The sequence below is a fragment of the Nylanderia fulva genome, unplaced genomic scaffold (assembly GCF_048542155.1).
Source record: "Nylanderia fulva isolate GAGA-0341 unplaced genomic scaffold, ASM4854215v1 Scaffold941, whole genome shotgun sequence".
NCBI lineage: Eukaryota > Metazoa > Arthropoda > Insecta > Hymenoptera > Formicidae > Nylanderia > Nylanderia fulva.
The window spans coordinates 5364-30008 of NW_028191070.1; the positions used below are offsets into that span (position 1 = coordinate 5364).

Consider the following 24645-nt stretch of genomic DNA (forward strand, 5'->3'; position numbering starts at 1 on the left):
ATGACCGAAAAACAAATCAATGAATTGAAAGATATCGATCCAATTACCTTATTAACAAAAAATGAAGATATTGAGGCAATACAATTGTACGATTCCACCATGTAAGTAATAGTCCATACACATACACACACACACACATTATTTATATATTATAAATAAATAAATAAATAAATAAATAAATAAATAAATAAATAAATAAATTTATATATTATAGAAAATTGATTTTAAATATTGGACATTTAGCAGCGTCTTTTTCTCCTCTCTTGTTAAAATTGCACAAACTACAGGATCAATCTCCGTATTTAACATTTTATTTTTAAACTTTCGAGTTAGAATCCCAAGTACATCCTCCTTCGTACATATACATATATATCTGCATGATTTTCAATTCACGTTAATGCGATTTTGATTCGCGCGCGATTTTACAACAACAATAAATTAATATCGCGAAATTAATATCCAATAAATCGCGAATTCGTGCGCGACAACTTTGAGAAATTCTTTACATTTCAAAATCTAATCTCTACTAATGTAATATAATATTATATTCCATCAAATCAAATCAAATCAAATCTGGAATAAACTCTGGAATAATCTCTAAAACTCTTAAGTTAACTAACCTCTGGAATTAACTATAAACTTCTTATTCTTTGGCTTTAGCTTCCTTCCGTTTCCTTTCCCTTCTCCTCCAGTCTCTGTTCTTCTCTTATTCTGTCTATCCTCTTCATTACATTGTAGCGACTTATAAATAAATTCACCAGATCTTTGAAAAAGTAATGTTTATTCATTGAAAGTATAAAGCGAAAGAACAAAAAGAATTAATATGTAACAAATAAATGAATGAATGTGTTGTTATGGAAATATTGATTTTTCTTAAAAACATTATGTATATTAATGAATTGAAGTTATTACAAATGTATAAAGATGTAAAAAATGTAAAAGTGCAGTGAAAAGTGTAAGGTGTAATAAAAGTGTAGAGTGTAAATGAAAGGTGTGGATGATGAATGCTACAGTACTCCCACCCAAGTGACGATATTCGTTGCGAAATGGACTTTCTTCTTCTTTGGTGGGTAGGTGCGTAAAGCTTTTCCAACAGTAGAAGAAGAAGAAGGATTTGAAGTAGCAGAAACAGGAGCTGAAGTAGTAGGAACAGGAGCTGAAGTAGCAGGAACAGGAGTTGAAATAGCAGGAACAGGAGTTGAAATAGCAGGAACAGGAGCTGAAGATCTGGTAGAAAGTTTAGTAGAATCTGAAGTTCTAGGAATGAAGGCTGGCTTGAGACGTTCTGTCGAAATATTGACAACTCTTCCTGAAACATTAACTGCAAATAAATGATCAGAGATACGTTTCTCAATAGGAAAAGGGCCAGAATAAGGAGGTTGTAGTGACTTCCTAACAGTATCTTCTCGAATCCAAACATGAGTACAATCAAAAAGATTCTTGTGAACAAAAGGTGATCTTTTGCAATGATGACTTGTAGGAGATGATCTGATATTCCTCATATGAATCCTGTGTTTTTCAAGAAAGATTTCAGGATCTGCAGGAAAATCTTCTTCAATGAAAAATTCTCCAGGAATACGAAGAGTGGATCCATAAAGAAGTTCTGCAGGTGAAGCTTTTAAATCTTCTTTGAAACACGAACGTAATCCCAAAAGAACTGAAGGTAAAGATTCTACCCAGTTGGTTGTTTCGTGGCACATAATCGCTGCTTTCAAAGTCCTATGCCATCTTTCCAGAATTCCATTTGAAGCAGGATGATAAGCAGAAGTTCTAATCCTTTGGCATCCAATTAGATTTGTTAAAGCTTTGAATAAAGCTGCTTCAAACTGAGGACCTTGATCTGTTGTAATGCTGATAGGAGAACCAAAACGTGCTACCCAATGTGAATAAAATGTTGTAGAAATAGTTTCAGCAGAAATCTCAGAAATAGGAACAGCTTCAGGCCATCTGGAAAAACGATCAATCATAGTAAGACAATAACGGTAATTTTGACAAATAGGAAGTGGTCCAACAATGTCTAAATGCACATGCTGAAAGCGTTGATCAGGAATTGCAATCTTAATTGGAGAATTCTTGGTGTGTCTTGAAATCTTCGCACGTTGACATGGAAGACAAGTTCGAGTCCATTCCTTCACATCTTTCTTCAAAGAAGGCCAAATGAATTTCAGTAGTAATTGTTTAGATGTCAATCTGCCGCTGGGGTGAGCGAGTCCATGAACAACATCAAAAATTTTCTTGCGTAAGAGTTTAGGAACATATGGACGAATTAATTCCGAAGAGCAATCACAATAAATAGGTATGGTTGATCCTGAAAGAATAAGTTTCTTCAACAGAAGTGAAGAATTTGAAGAAAGTAAAACTTGAAGTTCTTCATCTTCTTTCTGATAATTAGCAAGTTCTTCTAAAGAAACTATAATAGGCATTGAAATAGATTCAATTCTTGACAGAGCATCAGCAACTGAATTCATTTTTCCAGAAATATAAGTAATATTTGTAGAGAATTGAGCAATAAAGTCCAATTGTCTGATCTGTCTTGGTGACGCTTTATCCAATTTCTGACGGAAAGCAAAAATCAAAGGTTTATGATCAGTTCTGATAATCAATTGTCTTCCTTCAACAAAATGCCTGAAATGTTTAATAGCCAAATAAATGCTAAGAAGTTCTCTATCATAAGTGCTATAATTTCTTTGAGCTTTGTCTAGTTTCTTTGAGAAAAATGCTATTGGTTTGATATCGTCGTTAATAGACTGTTCAAGTGATGCACCAACAGCAAAGTCAGAAGCATCACAAGTTAAAATAAGAGGAGCATGAGGAGCAGGATGAGAAAGGGTAGTAACTTGTAAAAGTTCTTCTTTACATGACTCGAAAGCTAATTCCGCTTCTTTAGTCCAAGAAATAATTCTTCTATCCCTCTTGCGACTGTCCTTTAAATATTCTGTTAACAGAGCTTGATGATTTGTAGCATCCTTGAGACAGCGACGATAATAATTGATAATTCCTAAGAATCTGCGTAATTCATGAAGTGTCTTAGGTTTAGGATAATCAATAATTGATTTCACTTTTTCGGATGTAGGTTTAACTCCTTGGTTAGAAACTAAGTAACCAAGAAAAGAAATCTCGCTTTGACCGAAAAGACATTTAGCGACATTGATTGTCATTCCAGCTTGTTGAAGACGATCAAAAATAATGCGTAAGTGAGCAATATGTTCTTTCTCATCTTTAGAAGCAATAAGAATGTCATCAAGATAACAAAAGGCAAAACTCAAATCATTAAGTAAAGAGTTCATGAGCCGTTGAAAAGTTTGGGCTGCGTTTCGTAAACCGAAAGGCATTACGACAAATTCAAAAAGCCCAAATGGAGTAGTGACAGCTGTTTTGTGAATATCTTCTTTAGCGACGGGTACTTGATAGTACGCTTTAACTAAGTCGATTTTAGAAAAGATATTCTTACCAAAAAGTGAAGAAGAAAAATCTTGAATATGAGATAAGGGATAACGATCCGGGATAGTCACTGAATTGAGTGCACGATAATCACCACACAGTCTCCAAGAATTTTGTTCCTTTTTAGGTACCATATGTAGAGGGGCTGCCCAGGAGCTGCTTGAAGGCCTGCAAATTCCTTGCTCCATCATAGACTTGAATTCTTCCTTGGCACATTTAAGTTTCTCAGGAGTAAGTCTTCTGGGAGTCGAAAATTTAGGAGAACCTTCCGTAACGATATGATGTTCAACACCATGTGTTTTTACCGAGGAAATTGGAGAAAAACGGGTGAGTCCTGGAAATTCGGTTAAAAATTTGTGGTACACAGAATCAGGAGATGTGGTAAAAATTGACAAATGTGCAACTTCTTGAATTTTTCCAGTATTCGTAAGACCGGTAACATTATCAATCAATTTCTTGTTTTTAATGTCAATTAGGAAATTAAAATGACAAAGAAAATCGGCGCCTAAAATAGGACGTTGAATATCCGCGACACAAAATTTCCATTTGAATTCTCTCCTTAAACCGAGGTTCAAAATTAAAGTTTTAGAACCGTAAGTATTAATTTGAGAACCATTTGCGGCAAAAAGTTTTAAATTAGTATGCCACGGCTTCAATAAAACCTTTTTAGGTAACAACGATATATCAGCGCCCGTATCGACAAGAAAATTCAAATTTGAATGTCTGTCGAAAATAATGAGGCGATTGTTAGAAACACCGTCGTAAGCAGCCTCAGTCTTAAGCGGCGTTTTTAGTTTTCCTGTGAAGCCAAGAATGTTTTGGACATAGAACAAGGTAAAGTACATCGTTTAGCCTTATCACGAAACTTCTTATGGTAAAAACAAATTGATGTATCTTTAATATCTTTATTTGATTTGTCTTTCTTACGCGATAACGATCTAAATCTTCTATTCTCTCTAGACCGGCTTTTGGAACGATCTCGACGACGAGAAACTTCAAGAGCTTCGATTCTTCGTAGCAAATCCGCGAAATCCGAAGATTTATTACTTGTATTATTGGAAACTTCCGCGACTTGCAAACCGCCGTCCCGATCAGCAATTTTATCGGCTAATTCCGCAAGTTTAACAAGAGGAACATCCTCTACTACGGCTAAAGTCGTTTGAATTCTATGTGGTAAGCGTTGAAGCCAAATCATTTGCAAAACACTATCCGCTAAAGATCCTCCAAATAAATGACGAATTTCTCGAAGTAATTCCGAAGGCTTTTTATCATTAAGTTCAATTCCAGCTAATATTTGTCTCAAACGTTTTTCCTCTGAATCCGTAAAGCGATTTATTAATATTTTCTTTAAATAATTATATTTATCTGTTTTAGGTGGATTTTCAATGACTTCAGATATGTTTACTAAGGCTTGTTCATCAAGATGACGAATGACAGAACTATATTTAATATCATCTGATCGAATTCGATAAACCGTAAACTCACTTTCAATAGAAGCAAACCAGAGTTTAGGTTGTTTATGCCAGAAAGTCGGTAGTTTTAATAAACGAAACTCATTTGAGTGAATTTGTAACATAGGATCACTCACCTGATGTCCAGTTTGAGAAGGTCAAATATTAATATTTTCTGATCCAACCTGATTTGATCCGCTCGCCAAATCCATATCAATCTGTGTATCCGAACAGGGTCTAACTGGTGATCTATCGATTGGCATTTTCCTCTTGTTCCAGAAATCCGATAAAATGATTTGAGAATTTCCGTGAAGGACTAATCCGCCTCTGATGTTTCAAAGATCCGGAGAATGAATCTCTTAAAATCAGAATATCCAGCAATTCTTCCAAGCGATAATAATATTTCGCAGACTTCAAATACGACGATCACTTGGCACTTATTCCGCATCAGCCTTTAAAATGCGTCGGTTTTAATATCACGTCGGCTTTAATATCACGTCGGCTTTAATATCACGTCGGCTTTAATATCACGTCGGGGTCACCAAAAATGTAGCGACTTATAAATAAATTCACCAGATCTTTGAAAAAGTAATGTTTATTCATTGAAAGTATAAAGCGAAAGAACAAAAAGAATTAATATGTAACAAATAAATGAATGAATGTGTTGTTATGGAAATATTGATTTTTTTTAAAAACATTATGTATATTAATGAATTGAAGTTATTACAAATGTATAAAGATGTAAAAAGTGTAAAAGTGCAGTGAAAAGTGTAAGGTGTAATAAAAGTGTAGAGTGTAAATGAAAGGTGTGGATGATGAATGCTACAACATCCCTTTCTTTTCCATCCTTTTTCAAAAATTCTTCTAATGTCATTTTGTCCTTTGTCTCTTCGCATTCTTTCAAAATATGTAACATATTTTCTATTCCTTCTCCGCATATTTTGCATCTCCTTTCTGCCTCCTCCAACCAGTGCTGGCTCCCTTTTGTTTCGTTCCCGCATCTGTACCTCGCTATCATATTCCTTTCTTTCTTGTTTCTTTTTCCTCTCAAATATGTTGGTGTTTTTTCTCTGTCATTATATTTTTATATATTTCATTATACTTAGATTTATCTATCCTCTTTCTTCTTATTTTCTCTTCTTTTCTTGCTATTCCTTCCATCATTTCCTGTACTATCTTTTTTGTTTCTTCCTTTTTTCTCTTTTCCTTCAATTCCTCCTTGCATATTTCAGTCTCCTCCAACACTTCTTTTCTCCTTTTTTCCCATTTGCTTTCCTCCCTACTTCTTATCTCTTTTTCTAGTTCTTTTATGCATTCTACTACAAGCTTCTTTTCTGTATTCCTCGCTGTTTCTTCATATTTAATGGCTCTCATCATAGCTTCCATCCTTAATTCCCTCATCTTTGTTTCTTCCTTCATGATATAATTCAGATACACACACACACATACATATGTCCACATACTTACAATATAATTACAATATAATTACAATATAATTACAATATAATTTCTATTTTATGTCTATTTATATATTTTAAATTTTTAGTAAAATTTTTGGTCACTTTAAAATAATTTATCGACTAAAATCCATTTAAATATATTTTCATTATAACAATCACATTCTTTAAATTTGTAATTGTAAAAGTTTAAAATATTCTTGAAATGTGTAATTTAATATTTATGATTAATTATTGATTATTATCTTCTTTAATCAAAGATGTTTGATTTATTTCAGAAATCGATTATATTAATTTTATTCTATTTATCGGATTTTTTTAAAAATTTTAATTGTAATTAAATGAATTGTGATTATACTCCCTGTCCAAAACCATTAATTATATTAATTATATTAATTAATATAATTAATTTAAAATATACTATATTAATATAAATAGATATATATATATATATATATATATATATAATAAATTTATATATATTTCAAATTTTCTAATATATTCACTGTATAGAGAAATTATTGGATATGTGGACGGAATTGAAGCTTCACGATCTGTTGGTAACAACAAACAATATAAATTTTTTAAATTTTACCTTAATAACGGAAATGGTAAAAGAATACAAATTGTAGCATGGAATGATAACATAGATTTGGTTGAAAACTATATTCAAACTAATCGTGTAAGTTACATATTTATTTTACTATTTTATATTAATACAAATCTTTATCTTTCATTTTATTTATAATGTTTATAATAAGTCTATAATCTTTAGCGATTAATATAAAAAATAATATAAATTTAATACTATATAAACATCTTAAAATTCTGTAAAAAAGATATGTTATTAAAATAAATATTATTTATATGTGCGTTTAAATATATATTTATATAAGGATGTCCACCATTCAATATTTTAATAATATATTCTTGAGATAAAATAGAGTACAAAATTTTAATATGAAAATATCGAGGTTGTAATGGTTTAAGTATATATATAATAGTTTAAAATACATCGTCTAGAATCAACGCGCTTTTGCCCGAAACATATATTATACTACACGTATGTACGCGCGTATCGATCTGTCAATTGTTATTCTTATTGATTTTTACGAGTCAGCTGATATTGAGTTTTTTACATAGCTGAGTTTATTATTTCTTAAATGCATGAATATTATGTATACTATCAAGATCAATTAATATTAAAATATTAATTATTGTAAAAGGAAATTATAATTCTTTATTGAAATATTTAACTCTTTATTATTTTAAATTATTATTATTATTATTATTATTATTATAAATATTAATTATTATTACAAGAAATTATAATTTTTTTAATGAAATATTTAATTATTTATTATTTTAAATTATTATTATTATTATTATAAGAATTATAATTTACTATTATAACAATTAATATTTTAATATTAATTGATCTCAATAGAATATGTAGTACTCTTGTATTTAAGAAATGATAAATTCAATTGTGTAGAAAAACTCAATATATATATATATATATATTGTTACGTCCCTGGTTTACATCCCCTGAGCACCTTCATCCCTTTTCATCTCCTAGGAGGGTTGTTTATAGACAACCGGCGTTCAAATGTTTTGGGGCGCCATGATTAGATTTGGTCTAGCTATCGCACCGTGCGAACGCTTACGAGACCGATGGGCATTCTGGCCTATTACATATTGTATTTCTTCACTTTATTATATTGGGTTGTTTCATTAAACTCCTTTTCATATTACGAGAGTTTATTCATTCCGGGCGCGAGTGAGAGTGTGTGTGATACCTTTTTGTGAGACAGCGCAAGAGACGTCGCGAGGACGTAACATTTTGGGGGCTCGTCCGGGATCGAACGAACAACGAGGTACGAAAAATAATTAGGAAAATGACCACCCAACATTCGCCCAGACTAACTCGTTCACAAGCTCCGCTGCGAACACCATCGAATACGGAGACTCTTTCGGAGGAAAATGTGCTGCAAACTGCGCTCCGGGAAATCAGAGAGCTGCGAGAACAACGAGAGCAGGAGCGCACGCAATTCGAAGCTTTACTGCGACAACGCGACGAGGAGCTGCGCCGGCTAGAGCAGAGAATCGCCTCGCGGAATGAAAACGAGCTAAGTCCTCCCAATAATATCGCTTGTAACTCCGATAATAGAGCTTGCGGAGATATTAGTAGTGATCTTCGCGCGAGAATCGGTTTTAAAGTAAAACCCGATACATTTGACGGAAAAGTTCCGCTGCGGGAGTTCCTCTCCCAATTTCTTTTGGTCGCGCGCGCGAATAATTGGGACGAATCCGCGAAGACCGTTGCTTTAGCCGCGAATTTAAGGGGAAAAGCGCGAACTGTGTTAGAAAATATAGAAAATTTAGATAACCTCAGTTTTACTGAATTAAAATGTTACGTCTTCGCGACGTCTCTTGCGCTGTCTCACAAAAAGGTATCACACACACTCTCACTCGCGCCCGGAATGAATAAACTCTCGTAATATGAAAAGGAGTTTAATGAAACAACCCAATACAATAAAGTGAAGAAATACAATATGTAATAGGCCAGAATGCCCATCGGTCTTGTAAGCGTTCGCACGGTGCGATAGCTAGACCAAATCTAATCATGGCGCCCCAAAACATTTGAACGCCGGTTGTCTATAAACAACCCTCCTAGGAGATGAAAAGGGATGAAGGTGCTCAGGGGATGTAAACCAGGGACGTAACACTGCCCCCCTTCTTCAAGATTGTCGTCCCGACAATCAGGAACAGGGGGCTATCCAACGCTGTCCAATAACTCTGCATTCCGATGCCGACCTCAGGACTCCGACGAATTTTCCTGTTCTACCCTGGGCTCCTGCCACAGGTTACCGAACAATCCGCCATTCTGGATCCCGTCGCACATCCACACAAGTTATCGTCGACTCCAGGGCACCGACGAGCCTTCCTGCTCTACCCTGGGCTGCTGCCACAGGTTACCAAGCGACTTCGTCATTCTGGTCCCAATCGACTGACAGTCCAACGTCGACTCCAGGGCTCTAACGAATCATCCTGCCCTACCCCGGGCTGTTGCCACAGGTTACCGGGTGATTCGCCAACTCAAACCCAATCGACCTTCGATGTTTTGTTTTCCACGTCCTGATTTTCCTGCGACCTCGTGAAGAATTTCAGACAAGGGGGGGGGGTAACTTCCGTGGACCCATCGTCCCTTATGGACTCCCCAAGTCCCTGCCTCGGCATTTGCCCGAAGCCCCGCGGGAAAACCACGGCTCAAAAACCGCGAGAGAGGCAGTCTTCGTAGAATGAACTGAAGACGAAAACCCTTCTTCCTGGAAAGCTCAGTTCGAAAATCGGCTGCTCTGCCATATCCAGAAAACTCCGTTTCTCCCCAAAGCAGAATCGCAAACACTCCTTTAATCGAAACCTCTCCCTCGAGTGAAATTTCTCTTCTTCGGAGATTCTGTAAAAGAAAAAGAAGATTACGCAATAATTAATTCACCCTACTTTTATCTGTTCAAATTTTCCTCTGAATCTTCCATAGAATAGACATTTTTCGGGCTCTAATCTATTCTAACAATCCTTATCCCTTTCCAGAAAAGGAGCTATCCTATCCGCATGCACAACCTCTTTCCTATGCCTAGGAGTCTTTTGGATACAATATACCACGTCGTTAAATCTTTTAATAACCGAATAAGGACCCTCCCAATTATTCTGCAATTTCTGGGCTTTCCCTTTACTTCTCTTGGGATTATATAGCCAGACTCTCTCTCCCTCCTCGAAAAGAATTGTTCTAACTTTCCTATCATATCTGGCTTTCATTTGCGAAGACTTTAAAGCCATACGTTCCCTAACACAAGAACGAATTTCCTCTAATCTTTCTTTTAAATTATCCACAAAATTTTCTGGAGGCAATTTCTCTTCATCAATCTTAGGACTTTCTTGTAACAAGTCTACTGGCAGTCTAAGTTCTCGAGCAAAGTACAACTCGGCAGGAGTCACTCCTGTAGTCTCATGTTTCGACGATCTGTATGCCAAAAGAAACATAGGAATCCATTCATCCCAATCTTTCTGATTTTCAGAAATGTATTTCGCCAAGTAATTGATGATTGTCTGATGTTGACGTTCTACCTGACCATCTGATTGAGGATGAAGAGCAGTAGTCCTTGTCGTTTTGATCCCAAGAAGTCGCATTAATTCTCCAAATAACTGAGACTCGAAATTCTTTCCCTGATCTGTGTGAATCTCAATCGGCACTTCATGCCTTGAAACAAACTGACTCACAAATATTTCAGCCACAGTTTTGGCTCTAACATTCTTGATAGGAAAAGCTTCTATCCATTTTGTGAAACAATCCACCATTACAAGAAGATATTTATTCCCTGACTTAGTCAATGGAAGAGGACCAAGGATATCCATTTGCACCCTTTCTAATGGAGCTTCGACGTTATAAATTTGCAAAGGGGATTTTCCTTTTCCAGAAGGACCTTCCTTTGCTATACATATCTTGCAGGTTCTGCACCACTTCTCTACGTCTTGTTTACAATTTGCCCAAAAGAATCTTTTTCGAATCTTCTCAAGAGTCTTGTTAACTCCGAAATGTCCTCCGAACGGAGAATCATGAGTTTCCTGTAAAATCTCTTTGATCCGATCTTGAGGAACTATCAATTGAAGGAAACTAGTTTGAAGATTTGGGGCTTCCCATTTCTTATAGAGAACTCCATTTTTTAAAACGAGAGAATCCCAATAAGACCAATAAATCTGAGCCGAAACATTCTTGGTAGGAACTTCCGAATGCAATGGTCTTTTTCCTGTTTCTTTCCCTCGTATAATAAATGAAATGTTTAGATCTCTTTGCTGAGCACGACGCCACTCTTCCAGATTTTCTCCCACAAGCATAATGCGAGCGACCATTTTCTCTCTTTCTTCTGCGTTTTTCGTCTTGACTTTAGCGCAGTATTCGCATCCGAAAGCTTCACATGATCGCCTGGATAATCCATCGGCATTCCCGTGAGATTGTCCTTTTCGATGAATAATTTTGAACTCAAATTCTTGAAGTCTTTCGAGCCATCGAGCTAATTGTCCTTCCAGATCTTTAAAAGACATCAACCATTTTAACGATACATGATCTGTACGAATTACAAATTTTCTACCTAAAAGATAGTGACGGAAAAATCTCAAGGAATCTATTATTGCTAACAATTCTCTCCTAGTCACACAATAATTCCGCTCAGTCTTGCTAAGCGTTTTACTAAAATAAGCGATCACTTTCTCTTTTCCCATCTGTCTCTGGGATAACACTGCACCAATACCGATATTAGACGCGTCAGTATCTAAAATAAATTTATCTTCTCCCTTAGGAAAAGATAGTATCGGGGAAGACGATAACATTGATTTTAATTTTTCAAAAGCATCTTGGCATTCTTTTCTCCAAACAAATTTAACTTGATTTTCTGTTAATACATAAAGGGGTTTTGCCAAAGAAGAAAATCCTTTCACAAATTTACGGTAATACGAACAAAAACCGAGAAAGCTTCGTAACTGTTTTCTAGTATGGAGAACCGGCCAATCTCTCACGGCTATAATCTTTTCGGGATCCGTAGTAATGCCTTCTTCTGAAATAATATGTCCCAAATATTTCGTATTTTTTTGAAAGAAAATACATTTTTTTGGATTTATTTTTAAATTAGCTTCTCTCAATCGCGAAAATACTAAATTCAAATTCTCTAACATTTCATCAAAAGTTTTACCGAAAATTATTATATCATCTAAATATACTAAACATTTTTTGGATAAAAGGCCATGTAAGACTTTTTCCATCAATCGTTCGAAAGTCGCGGGAGCATTACATAAACCAAACGGCATTACTATAAATTGCCACAGACCCCTGCCGATTGAGAAAGCCGTCTTTTCTTTGTCCTCGGAACGGACTTTTAGTTGCCAATAACCGCTCTTTAAATCTAATGTGGAAAACCAAAAGTTACCTGAGAGTTGATCTAAAATATCGTCAATCCTGGGAAGAGGGTATGAATCTTTTACCGTCACATTATTCAATTTTCGATAATCGATGCAAAATCTTATACTGCCGTCTTTCTTTTTCACCATAACGGCCGGAGAGATCCATGGACTTCGCGATTCCTCTATAACTCCTTGTTCTTTCATGTCCTCAATAATTTTATCTACTTCCTTCCTTAAATGAATGGGAATTCGACGAGGTGCCTGCTTAATGGGGAGAGAGTCTTTTATGTTAATAACATGTTCTACAACACTACAGTTGCCAGCCACAATGTTTTCAGAAAATACATCAGAGAAATCATTTAAAAAGTTTGCAAAAATTTCTTTCTCTGTTTCTTTCAAATTCAAAGAATTATTTTCAAAAAGATTTTTTAAAATAGTAGGAACTTTACAAGAGTTTTCAATTCTAGAACAATTAAAAGTTTTATTTTCTTTTGACTCTAATTCATTAAATTCACCATCAAAAATATTTTGTAAATTAATTTTTTTAAGAAAGTCTGTTCCCAAAATACAATTATCATTTATGGCGGCGACAAACATAGGAATAGAAACACAATATCTTCCAATCTCTACTATAACTTCTACTAGAAAATTAATTAAAACTTTTTCTCCTGTAGGATATTTCAAATTACAATCTTTAATTCGAATCTTCTCCACATCCTTGTTGAACATTTTTTTATTTACAAGTGAAACATCAGAGCCCGTGTCTATTTTCAAAGAACATTTTTTACCGTTAATCTTTCCGAGATAACAAAAATCATTTTCTCTAATTCTACCAACACTAAAATCTACAAATCGATTCGATATCGGGCTTTTTCGGAAAAAGTCGAGCTCACCCCGCACAGCTCAACTAAACCGCGTTTCCCTTCCCCTCAGGACACTCAAATCGAAAATGTCCCGTTTTACCACACGTCCAACATTCTTTGCCCTTTGAGGAAAAACTGTTTCTTCGCCATCCCCCTCTCGAAGAATTTCTATTTTCATGATCAGATTTTCGCGCGCTGTTTTCATGGTTCTTATTATCGTTCCCGTATTTTTTATCAAAATCCTTTCGCGCGTCGTTTCTCTCCACCTTATGGAAATTCGCGCTGTTAAATTTTCCGAAATTTTCCTTCTTTCTTTCAAAATTTTTCCCTTGAATAGTTTTTATAATCTTTGCCCTTTTAACGGCCAAATTTAAAGAGGTTATCCCTTCTAATTGAAGGGTCCTCCTCAAGAAACCGTCATAGAGAGCAGAGATAAATTGCGCACACGCGATTTTATCCCTCACCGCGTAAGGACATTCGGGATATGCGAGTCGCGACAATCTTTCTAATTCGGCACCAAAAGAAGCGAGATCCTCCCCGAATTTTTGTTTCCGATTCGTGAATAAAGAATAATAGTTTTGAGTAAGATTTCCCTCCCCAAAAAGTAATTCTAATTTTGATTTTAATTCAGTAAAACTGAGGTTATCTAAATTTTCTATATTTTCTAACACAGTTCGCGCTTTTCCCCTTAAATTCGCGGCTAAAGCAACGGTCTTCGCGGATTCGTCCCAATTATTCGCGCGCGCGACCAAAAGAAATTGGGAGAGGAACTCCCGCAGCGGAACTTTCCCGTCAAATGTATCGGGTTTTACTTTAAAACCGATTCTCGCGCGAAGATCACTACTAATATCTCCGCAAGCTCTATTATCGGAGTTACAAGCGATATTATTGGGAGGACTTAGCTCGTTTTCATTCCGCGAGGCGATTCTCTGCTCTAGCCGGCGCAGCTCCTCGTCGCGTTGTCGCAGTAAAGCTTCGAATTGCGTGCGCTCCTGCTCTCGTTGTTCTCGCAGCTCTCTGATTTCCCGGAGCGCAGTTTGCAGCACATTTTCCTCCGAAAGAGTCTCCGTATTCGATGGTGTTCGCAGCGGAGCTTGTGAACGAGTTAGTCTGGGCGAATGTTGGGTGGTCATTTTCCTAATTATTTTTCGTAGCTCGTTGTTCGTTCGATCCCGGACGAGCCCCCAAAATGTTACGTCCTCGCGACGTCTCTTGCGCTGTCTCACAAAAAGGTATCACACACACTCTCACTCGCGCCCGGAATGAATAAACTCTCGTAATATGAAAAGGAGTTTAATGAAACAACCCAATATAATAAAGTGAAGAAATACAATATGTAATAGGCCAGAATGCCCATCGGTCTCGTAAGCGTTCGCACGGTGCGATAGCTAGACCAAATCTAATCATGGCGCCCCAAAACATTTGAACGCCGGTTGTCTATAAACAACCCTCCTAGGAGATGAAAAGGGATGAAGGTGCTCAGGGGATGTAAACCAGGGACGTAACAATATATATATATATCAGCTGATTCGTAAAAATCAATAGACATCAATTGACAAGTATCAATTGAGATTGGTACGCGTGTACGTGTAGTACATGTTACAGACCTGAGCGCACCACGCTCTTCTACACTGTAAAGAAATTAAGTAAATTTACACAAATAATAAATTAAAAAATTATATGATTAGTTCTGTAAATTTTAAAAATTATATAATTTTACAGAAATTATGTAATTCCACAAAAAATAAATAAAATTCTCTTATTGTGTAAATATATCTAATCTTATATGAAAAATTACGTAATTGATAGAATATTTTAAATATTTTATATAATTATCCAATTTTTGTAATATCATAGATGGTATATAGTGATGATAGTGAATATTATATACTTATTGTAAATTTATTACCGCAATCTGCTTAATTACAAATTAAAAAATTAATTACATATTATAAATTTACAAACGTGTTAAAATTTACAACTATTATAGTTGGTCTTAGAATTACCCACTATAACCAGCAAACACAAAGTAACAGTAGTATAACATTAATATTTCCAACAATTTCCTATTCAACAATATAAGTGTTATGTACAAAGCATATTATATTACAGTTATATTGTTGAGTATTAAAACATTAATGTTATGTTACTGTTACTTTGTGTTTGCTGGGAATAGGTGTAATTTTACACAAAAATTTTTTACAGTGTAAACGATATTATTGGCAATCTTTGATTACTTATAACTCGAAAACTATTGCATCTTCGATATTTTCGTATTAAGATTTTTATTCTATTTTATTTCAAAAATATATTTAAAAAAAATATTAGAAGATAGTTGTGCACACTTTGTATATATATGTATGTATATATATATATATATATATATATATATTATATATATATGTATGTATGTATGTATATGTATATTTACATATATACACATATAATATGTAAGAAAAAACAAAATTATAATTATATTATAATAAAATATATATCAATATAGATTATATACTTGGATGGTGTACAAGCTAAACCGCCAAAGGTGGCATTATACAACAATGGCAATATACCATTTGAGTTACAAATTTTAAATAACACAATAATCTCGACATTAGGCAAATACAATGAAAATTCATCAAATTCAGAGCCAGAAAAAATTAAACTTTATGATGTATTCAATACCTCAAATCGCATCTGTAGGTTTCATATATTATACACAAAGAGAATATTTCTAATAGTTACATATACAAATAGAAATATTAAATATAAAAAAACATCTCTTTGTATAATATATATAAAATTATTATATTTCATTATTATATATTCTTATATACCTGTTTTTCATTGGTATATGTATGTGTGTGTGTGTGTATTATATATATATATATATATTTTACAGTATTAGAAGGATATATCAAAACTAATTTAAGCAGTATACATAATAACAAATTGAATAAAATCATTGGATGCGGATCATTAACGGACGGTGTTTATAAATTAGAAGTACACATTGTTAATTTTGTAGAAGATGATTATTACGAAATGGATATCCGAAAGGGTGACAAAATAGAAATTATTGGAATGATGAGCAATACAGGTATACAATATTACATAAATCAAAATATATTAATTTTTTTTAATTATATATATAAACCAATACAAATTAAGAAATAAAATTTTCTCTCTCACAAAACCATACACCTGCCCATATGCCCATCATTTCACACACACGCATGTACGTACATCCGCATCTTCATGTTTTATAAAATAATAATAATAATAATAATAATAATAATTACCGCACAATTATCTTTTGTAACATCCTTTCTTCCTTCTTTCACTTTATTTTAAACTCTTTGTCTTCTTTATTTCCTCCTTTCTTTAAAACATTAACTAAAAATAAAATATATAACACAAAGTATCAATTTTTTATAATATATAAAGTATTAATTAAATATCAAAAACACAAGTTCTATTAGAAACGTTATCTGAACTTATCTGATAAAGTAATCTTGAACACGTCCAAGGAGAAAAGAGAAACCTTTACCTTGATTTTTAACATAATCTTTCACTTAACCCGGCTGTTACTAATAACCTAACCTTCGATTTACATAACTGTCAAAACGCGCGATCTTCGCTGCGACGACAGTTGCTCACGAAGTAAGCCCAACGAAAGAACCAATCAGCATCGTGGAAAAGCGACAACAATACTTTCGAGATATGCGAGAATCGATGTCATGCACTTTTTCAGATAGGAGGAGACTAGAACAAAACAAAGCGCGCGCTTCGCGCGCGCCATTTATTCTATTAATTATATATTTTTAATGACATATATACTTACTTTATGAACATAATTAACTTCTTGATACAGCTGTCAAAATTGAAATAACAATCGAAGTAAGTGTGGCGAGGGAAGAAATAACATTTTGCAAAAAAGGCAGTAATAGTTTGATGGATTCAAGTATCCAATATGTATAAAAAAATATACAATAATTATATATTATATAAATAAACATATACATTATAGTAAATGTTCAAAAAAGTCAAGATGATCTTGTCCTGACTATGCCAACGTCATCCAATGTCAAAATAATAAGATTTGTAATTAGATCTTCATAAACTCTGCAACTTTTATCCAAAATACTTTTCTGTATAACTTATTATTTTCTACATTTTCCAGGGATTCTTTGTTCTCAGCATGAAAGTTATATGGACAAGAAAAGGTTAGAGATGAATGTGGATAAGACAAAGGTAATGAGGTTTAAAAAGGGAGGAGAAAGAATGAAGAGAGTGGAGTGGAGATGGAAAGGAAAAAGGTTAGAGGAAGTGAAAGAATTCACATATTTAGGGTATAAGCTACAGAGGAACGGGGGGCAGGAGGCGCAGGTAAAGAACAGAGTTAGGAAAGCAGGAGCGGTGATAAGACAGGTGTGGGGAATGGGAAAGAGAAGGTTTGCAGGAGACTGGATGAAAAGAGTATGGCTAATGGAAAGGTTGGTGGGGACGGTGTTGGAATATGGGGCGGAAATATGGGGATGGAAGGAGAGGAGAGAGGTGGAGGCAATGCAGGAGCGATGGATTAGGTGGACGTTAGGAGTAGACTGGTGCACGCCGGGGTATATGGTAAGAGAGGAGATAGGAAAAGACAAATTTAGGATAAGGGCAGGAAGGAGGGCGGTAGGGTATGAGAGGAAGTTGGAGGAAGGAAGGGGAGGAAGTTTAGCGAGGAAATGTTTTGAGGATATGAAAGAGAGGATAAGAGGAGGAAAGGAAAGAACGATGTGGGAGGAAGAGAGGGAGAAATTCTGGGAAGAAAGAGGAATAGAAGGGAAAGAGATGGAGGAAAAAAGGGGAAGGGGAGAGGAAGTATATGAGGGGTGGGAACAGAAAGACAGGGAAAGGCAAAAGGAGGAAAGATGGGAGAGGATAAGAGAGTCGAGATATAATAGATGGTATGGGGAATGGAAGGAGGAAGGTTTACCGGAATACCTGAGAAAGGGATGGGGGGAAAGTAGATGGAGAAGGATAGTTAGGTTCAGAATGAACAATGAAATGAGAGGGGCGAGATACTGGGAAGAAAAGGGGAAAAAGAGATGTAGGTTATGCGGGATAGAAGATGAAACATGGGAGCATGTGATAGGAGAATGTGAGGGAGAAGGGGAGAAGGGAAACTGGTGGGAAAGAATGAAGGGAATATTGCAGAAAGGAGGAGAAGGGGAAGGATGGATGAGAGAAATAGAGAAAAAGAGGGAAGAGGGGAGAACGGAAGAAAAGGGGGAGGGAGGGGAAAAGGAGGAAGGAAGTATGAGGAGAAGAATGAGTGAGGTATGAATGAGGTGGTGGAGAATATATGGGGAATCGGAAGCCGAAGCGAAGCGATAGGTAGGGACGGCTCTTTCTCTCTCTAAAGTAGTAGATAAATAGGTTAAGGTAGAATTAAGTTATTTGTAAATTAGATGTAAGAGTAGAGATAAGAGTAGATATAAGTATGATTGTAAGAGTTTTTGTAAGGTTGGGGAACGCTCCTTCAAAAGCGCCTTCAATCCCTTAGGGGACGAATAAAGAATTAAATTGAATTGAATATATATATATATATATATCCTAAAAAAATCATAAAAATGAAAAGGTCAGGCCATGTTCAAAAGAAGGTACTCAAAAATTTAAACGATCTAATAATAAATTATCACGAAAAGTAACTGATATGTTATTCAAGGTGCCAGTTCAAAGTGAACATACGTAAAGTGTATATTATCTAAATTTAGTAATAATATATTACCATGAAAAGTAACTGTGATATTTTATTCAAGGTGCAAGTTCACATTGAATATACATACATATAAGTAAAACTGATTACAATTTGATTCCAGAAAATAAGTGCGATATGTTATTCTTAGTGCACAAAATATAATAGTCGTTTATAGAGATTTGATTTGAAATTTATACTAGCCCGTACAATGAAAAATAATTGCTTGTAATTCCAGAGTACCAATTTGTTAATGACTCAGAAAAATAACATGGCGGCCTGCTCTCAAAAAACTATGATGTTTCTCGATGTCCATTTAGAAATAATGTCGAAGCTCTTACAGAATAATTACTACAACATTTGAAGTACGAAAAGTATTACATTAGAAGAAGATTAGATTAGAATAAGGATTCAACGTATTTTTAAAAGCTCTACACACAACAAAGTGAATATACAAAACTATATACAAATACCCTTTTCTTCTGTGTTTCTGAAGAAAATTGTAAGTCAAATGAAACCTTGCACTTTGAGAATCATGTCACTTACTTTTCAGAGTCAAATTGATAAATTTTTTTTGTATATTTTAATGATATTTATTTCTCACTTGTATCTTGAATAATTAATATGTAATTTTTTATTGTATATTACGACAAATAATCAGTAAACTTTTTAAGCGTATAGCTTTATTGTAGTTGACCTGAGAACTGTACATTTATAAATTTTACTTAATATACACCCGTTTCGAGCAACAAGGCAAAGTTTTCTGATCAATAACTTACTCCTTGAAAATACGGTATAACACAAATCGGAAGTTGATACGAAAATTCGAAATTTTACTAAAGAAAGATTGGAGGTTTTTAATTTATACAATTTTCACAACTCTTATTTCAATTATTTATTCTACTCATCGAAAGTTTTTTGAGAGCAGGCCGCCATGTTATTTTTCTGAGTCATTAACAAATTGGTACTCTGGAATTACAAGCAATTATTTTTCATTGTACGGGCTAGTATGAATTTCAAATCAAATCTCTATAAACGACTATTATATTTTGTGCACTAAGAATAACATATCGCACTTATTTTCTGGAATCAAATTGTAATCAGTTTTACTTATATGTATGTATATTCAATGTAAACTTGCACCTTGAATAAAATATCACAGTTACTTTTCATGGTAATATATTATTACTAAATTTAGATAATATACACTTTACGTATGTTCACTTTGAACTGGCACCTTGAATAACATATCAGTTACTTTTCGTGATAATTTATTATTAGATCGTTTAAATTTTTGAGTACCTTCTTTTGAACATGGCCTGACCTTTTCATTTTTATGATTTTTTTAGGATATCAGTTACTTTTTAAAGTACAGATATATAGAACAGCTTTTTAGTAATTCAAGTATCACAAATATATGTATTTTCGATTCTTATCACATAACTTTGTATAAGTAACAATTTATGCAATATAGTTCAAAATAATTGAAATATATGGTATAAATGTACATATATAAAATATATAATTATATTATAGTATACATATATATTTTATTTAATCATATATGTAAATGTTTGTATAATTGTAATAACTTTTAACGATACATTGCACATTTATTTCAATTGCAACAGAATGAATTTATATTCTTGTATGAATATTGAAAATAAAGAATGGGCCCCTCCATCGCCCATTCTCGTGAGAACGCAACCATATATTTTTTTTCGTCTCTCCGATTTTAACACGACATACATATTTCTGTCTAATAATTTTTTTCTTGATGATACTTTTTGAAATGTCATGAGGCCTAGGTCAAATTAGAAACTTATTGCACTTGTTTTAATGCAGCGCTTACAGCAGCTTTTATAAAGCGCCAGAGCAGCCGATATTTTATTTTGGCGCTTACGGCAACTTTTATACAGCGCTAGAACAGTTGATGTTTTAATGTAGCGTTTACGGCAGCCTTTATACAGCGCCATTATTTAATCTGTTCTAAGAACAATATGTATGCCCCTTGTGCTCCTTTGGGCCATTTTTTCTTGAACACTTCCATATCATTAGAGTAATACCATTCCGATTTTGTGTCAGCTATCAACATACACGTGTAGTGACCACGATTCATTTCTTCACCTTCGTGAAATATAGCGCGTGAAATATAGCGTATAGGTAATATTAACAAACTACTGCTTTCCAGCTTAGTTACATTGTAATTACATTTGACATTCGAGCAACATGTTACGTGCTTTAATTCGAGTTTTAATACATCATTGATGTCGGAATACGTCGACATTAGAGCCGTAAAAAATTCCGAAACATCTTGTTGTGTTCGTTCTTCGAAGCTTTTTCCGACAGATCTTCTAACCGCTTGAATGTTGCAATATTTACGTTCACCATACACGCAGATAGCATCAATCAATGCATTCGATGCTTTATTTTTCAGTATTTGTTGCTTAATACGTACGCAATGAAACGCACATTGTAATATTACATTAGCGTAACACGAAACAGCATCGTTATTGCAAAGGCCATATATTTTCCACGTAACTATACTTTCTGGTTCCTCACAATCATAATTCTGCATATCATTAATGATATTAGGGATATCCCATCGACGATCGTACATTTTCACAACCTTTTTCTCGGACGGATTGATTTGTGGCAGTTCAGATTTGAATATAGATCTCAGTCGATTATATTCTACAATGGCTCTCGAGTTTGCTTTAACTGATGCTGGATTGAAATTTATCAAATGTAGGCCTACCAATTTACTTACTCGTGACAAACCTACATAGGCTTGACCATCACTGAATACAGTCATTCCTAAATCCATCATTGCATTGTTACATGTAATTCCTTGACTTTTGTGTATAGTTATTCCATAACTGAGAGACAATGGAAATTGTTTCCGATGTACCACTAATTTGTGGAATAATTCAAATTTAATATCTACTTTCGTTATTGCGATTTATTTGTTATCCGAAATAACTATTTTGATGGAATCAATACGATTGCCGTCAGCAGAGCGATTAACCTAACGCGAAAATCATTTAATTATTTTTTTCGTTCAAGTACATTTAACAGCAAAAACTGCATATACGTAGGTATGTATTTAACTCTACTGCCAGTACTTGAAACAAATACATTATTCGATATTAACAAATTGGAACTCTGGAATTACGAGTAATTATTTTTCATTGTACAGACTAGGTTTAAATTTTTGAATACCTTCTTTTGAACATGGCTTGACCTTTTCATTTTTATGATTTTTTGGAGATAGGGTGAGAGAGGACGAATGAGGGTAAGAGAAGACGAGATAGGCGAAAGAGGGTGAAAGAGGACGAAATTGGGTGAAAGAGGGCGAAAGAGGACGAAAGAGGACGAAAGAGGGTGAAAGAGGACGAAAGAGGGTGAAAGAGGGTGAGAGAGAATGAAAGAGAGTGAAAGAGGACGAAAGAGGGTGAGAGAGGGCGAAAGAGGGTGAGAAGAATAAAAGAGGGTTAGAGAGGACGAAAGAGAGTGAAAGAGGACGAAAGAGGGTGAGAGGGAATGAAAGAGAGTGAAAGAAGACGAAACAGGGTGAAAGAGGGTGAGAGGGAATGAAAGAGGGTGAGAGAGAATGAAAGAGGGTGAAAGAGGACGAAAGAGGGTGAAAGAGGACGAAAGAGGGTGAAAGAGGACGAAAGAGGGTGAAAGAGGGTGAAAGAAGGTGAGAGAGGACGAAAGAGGGTGAGGTAGGACGAAAGAGGGTGAAAGAGGACGAAAGAGGGTGAGAGGACGAAAGAGGGTGAAAGAGGACGAAAGAGGGTGAAAGAGGACGAAAGAGAGTGAAAGAGGACGAAAGGGGGTAAGAGGGAATGAAAGAGGGTGAGAGGGAATGAAAGAGAGTGAGAGAGGACGAAAGAGGGTGAAAGAGGCGAAAAATGGTGAAAGAGGACGAAAGAGGGTGAAAGAGGACGAAAGAGGGTGAAAGAGGACGAAAGAAGATGAAAGAGGGCGAAAGAGGGTGAAAAGAGGACGAAAGAGGGTGAAAGAGGGGTGAAAGAGGACGAAAGAGAGTGAAAGAGGGTGAGAGAGGACGAAAGAGGGTGAAAGAGGCGAAAAAGGGGTGGAAGTAGGGGCGGGAGTGGGGGTGGGGTGGGGGTGGGGGGTGGGGGTGGGGTGGTGGTGGGGGCGATGTGAGAGGGAACGGGGTGGGTGGAAGTTGAGGGAGGTGTGAGTGAAAGGTGAGAAGAGATTTATATATATATATAATCCTGATGACGTCAGCTGACGCGGACAGAGAAGAAGAAGAAGACGACGTTACTTCATTTTTCATGAAAAACGTCACTTTTTGACCGCTTGTATCTCCAGAACGGTTTGACCGATTTTATTTTTTCTTGGCTCAAATTACTCGTGGCGATGCCGCCTTTCAGGTTATATTACGTGCAATTCAAAATTTTTTATATTTTAGTAGTTCTACACCCCCAAAAAATGGACTTTGATGGTGCAGAATAAGGAGACTTGTAGTGTCTTTTAAGGTCTTTTAGGGTTTGAACATGGCCGGAGACACTACCGCGTATCCTAATTTAAAGCAAGATTAGAGTAAAAATTGAAAATATTTTTGGTTTATTGAAAGGACGATGGCGAAGGCTCAAATATATAATAGTGTATAAAATAGGAAAAACTTCAAACATTGTGATGTCATATTGTGCTTTACATAATTTTTGTTTCATAAATGATGATTTTGCTAAATCATTAGTAGATATTGATATTGAAAGAATTGATAAAACACAAGTTTTTAATATACATAGAAATAATAGAAGAGATAATGGAAGAAAAATTGCAATTGATAAAAGAAATACTATAATGATGCAATTGTCAGAAAGGTAAAAATAGAAAGAAAGAAAATGCAATAATAAAAAAAAAATAAATTTATTTTTACATTCAACTGTATAATTATTTTTTTATTATATCTTTGTTATGCCTAAAGTAACTATGTAATATTACATTATTGCATTAAACATTGTAAAAGAAAATGCGTTTTTAAATATATTATTCTCGTTTACTTAATATTATTGTCTTATATTATTATATTTTTATAGTGTATAGCTTAGTTATTTGAACTTAAAATTCTCTTTTCTTAAAAACTAATTTAGTCTTAAACTTAATAAAATTGACGAAATTAAAAGAAATAAATATTGTAGGCCAACTAAACGAGCAAAATTACATAAGATCTAAAGATTTATTAATAATTAAATTCTCATTCCATTAGAGAAACAATATGCAACGTAAACGTTTTGACTGTACTACAGTCTTCTTCAATACATAAAACTCAAATATTAAAATACAAAGTTAACGATTTTTCGCTGATGAACAATGAATGAGTAAGACGATTGGTCTGAGATTCCAAGTTTTGCGACATTTAATCTTGATTATCGTTTTAACAAGTTCTTCTCGAAATTTCAAGTGTGTGTTGCGAAGTTTAAGTAACAAAAAATTGATATATTGAACAAGGCAAAATAAAATGAAATAAAAATAAAATCCAATATTTTTCTTAACCAAAATAATCAATGTAATCAAAAAATTGTATTGCATTAAGTTTTAAACATTAAGCAGAGTCAGAATCAGAGGAATATTTCCTTTTTTTAGATTTCTTGTGTGCTTCTAAATTAATAAGACTTTTCATAATCTTTATGCATTCTTTACCTTGTTCTAATGTTTTTTTTTTTTTAATCCATTTTGCTCTTTTAGCAAAATGA

General features: G+C 34.4%; 1 protein-coding gene and 1 long non-coding RNA gene across 2 annotated transcripts; both read left to right on the plus strand.

The window, feature by feature from the left end:
- On the plus strand, positions 1-24645 carry LOC146719566 (uncharacterized). Its single transcript, XM_085490026.1, has 6 exons — positions 1-101; positions 6863-7031; positions 15671-15863; positions 16067-16264; positions 17348-18178; positions 24638-24645. Exons 1-6 carry the CDS (start codon positions 1-3, stop codon positions 24643-24645), a joined length of 1500 nt encoding a protein of 499 aa, XP_085346152.1.
- Positions 3977-5332, plus strand: LOC146719567 (uncharacterized). The gene is made up of 5 exons (XR_014926477.1): positions 3977-4034; positions 4112-4275; positions 4402-4614; positions 4816-5049; positions 5172-5332. It is a non-coding gene; the product is annotated as an uncharacterized LOC146719567 (long non-coding RNA).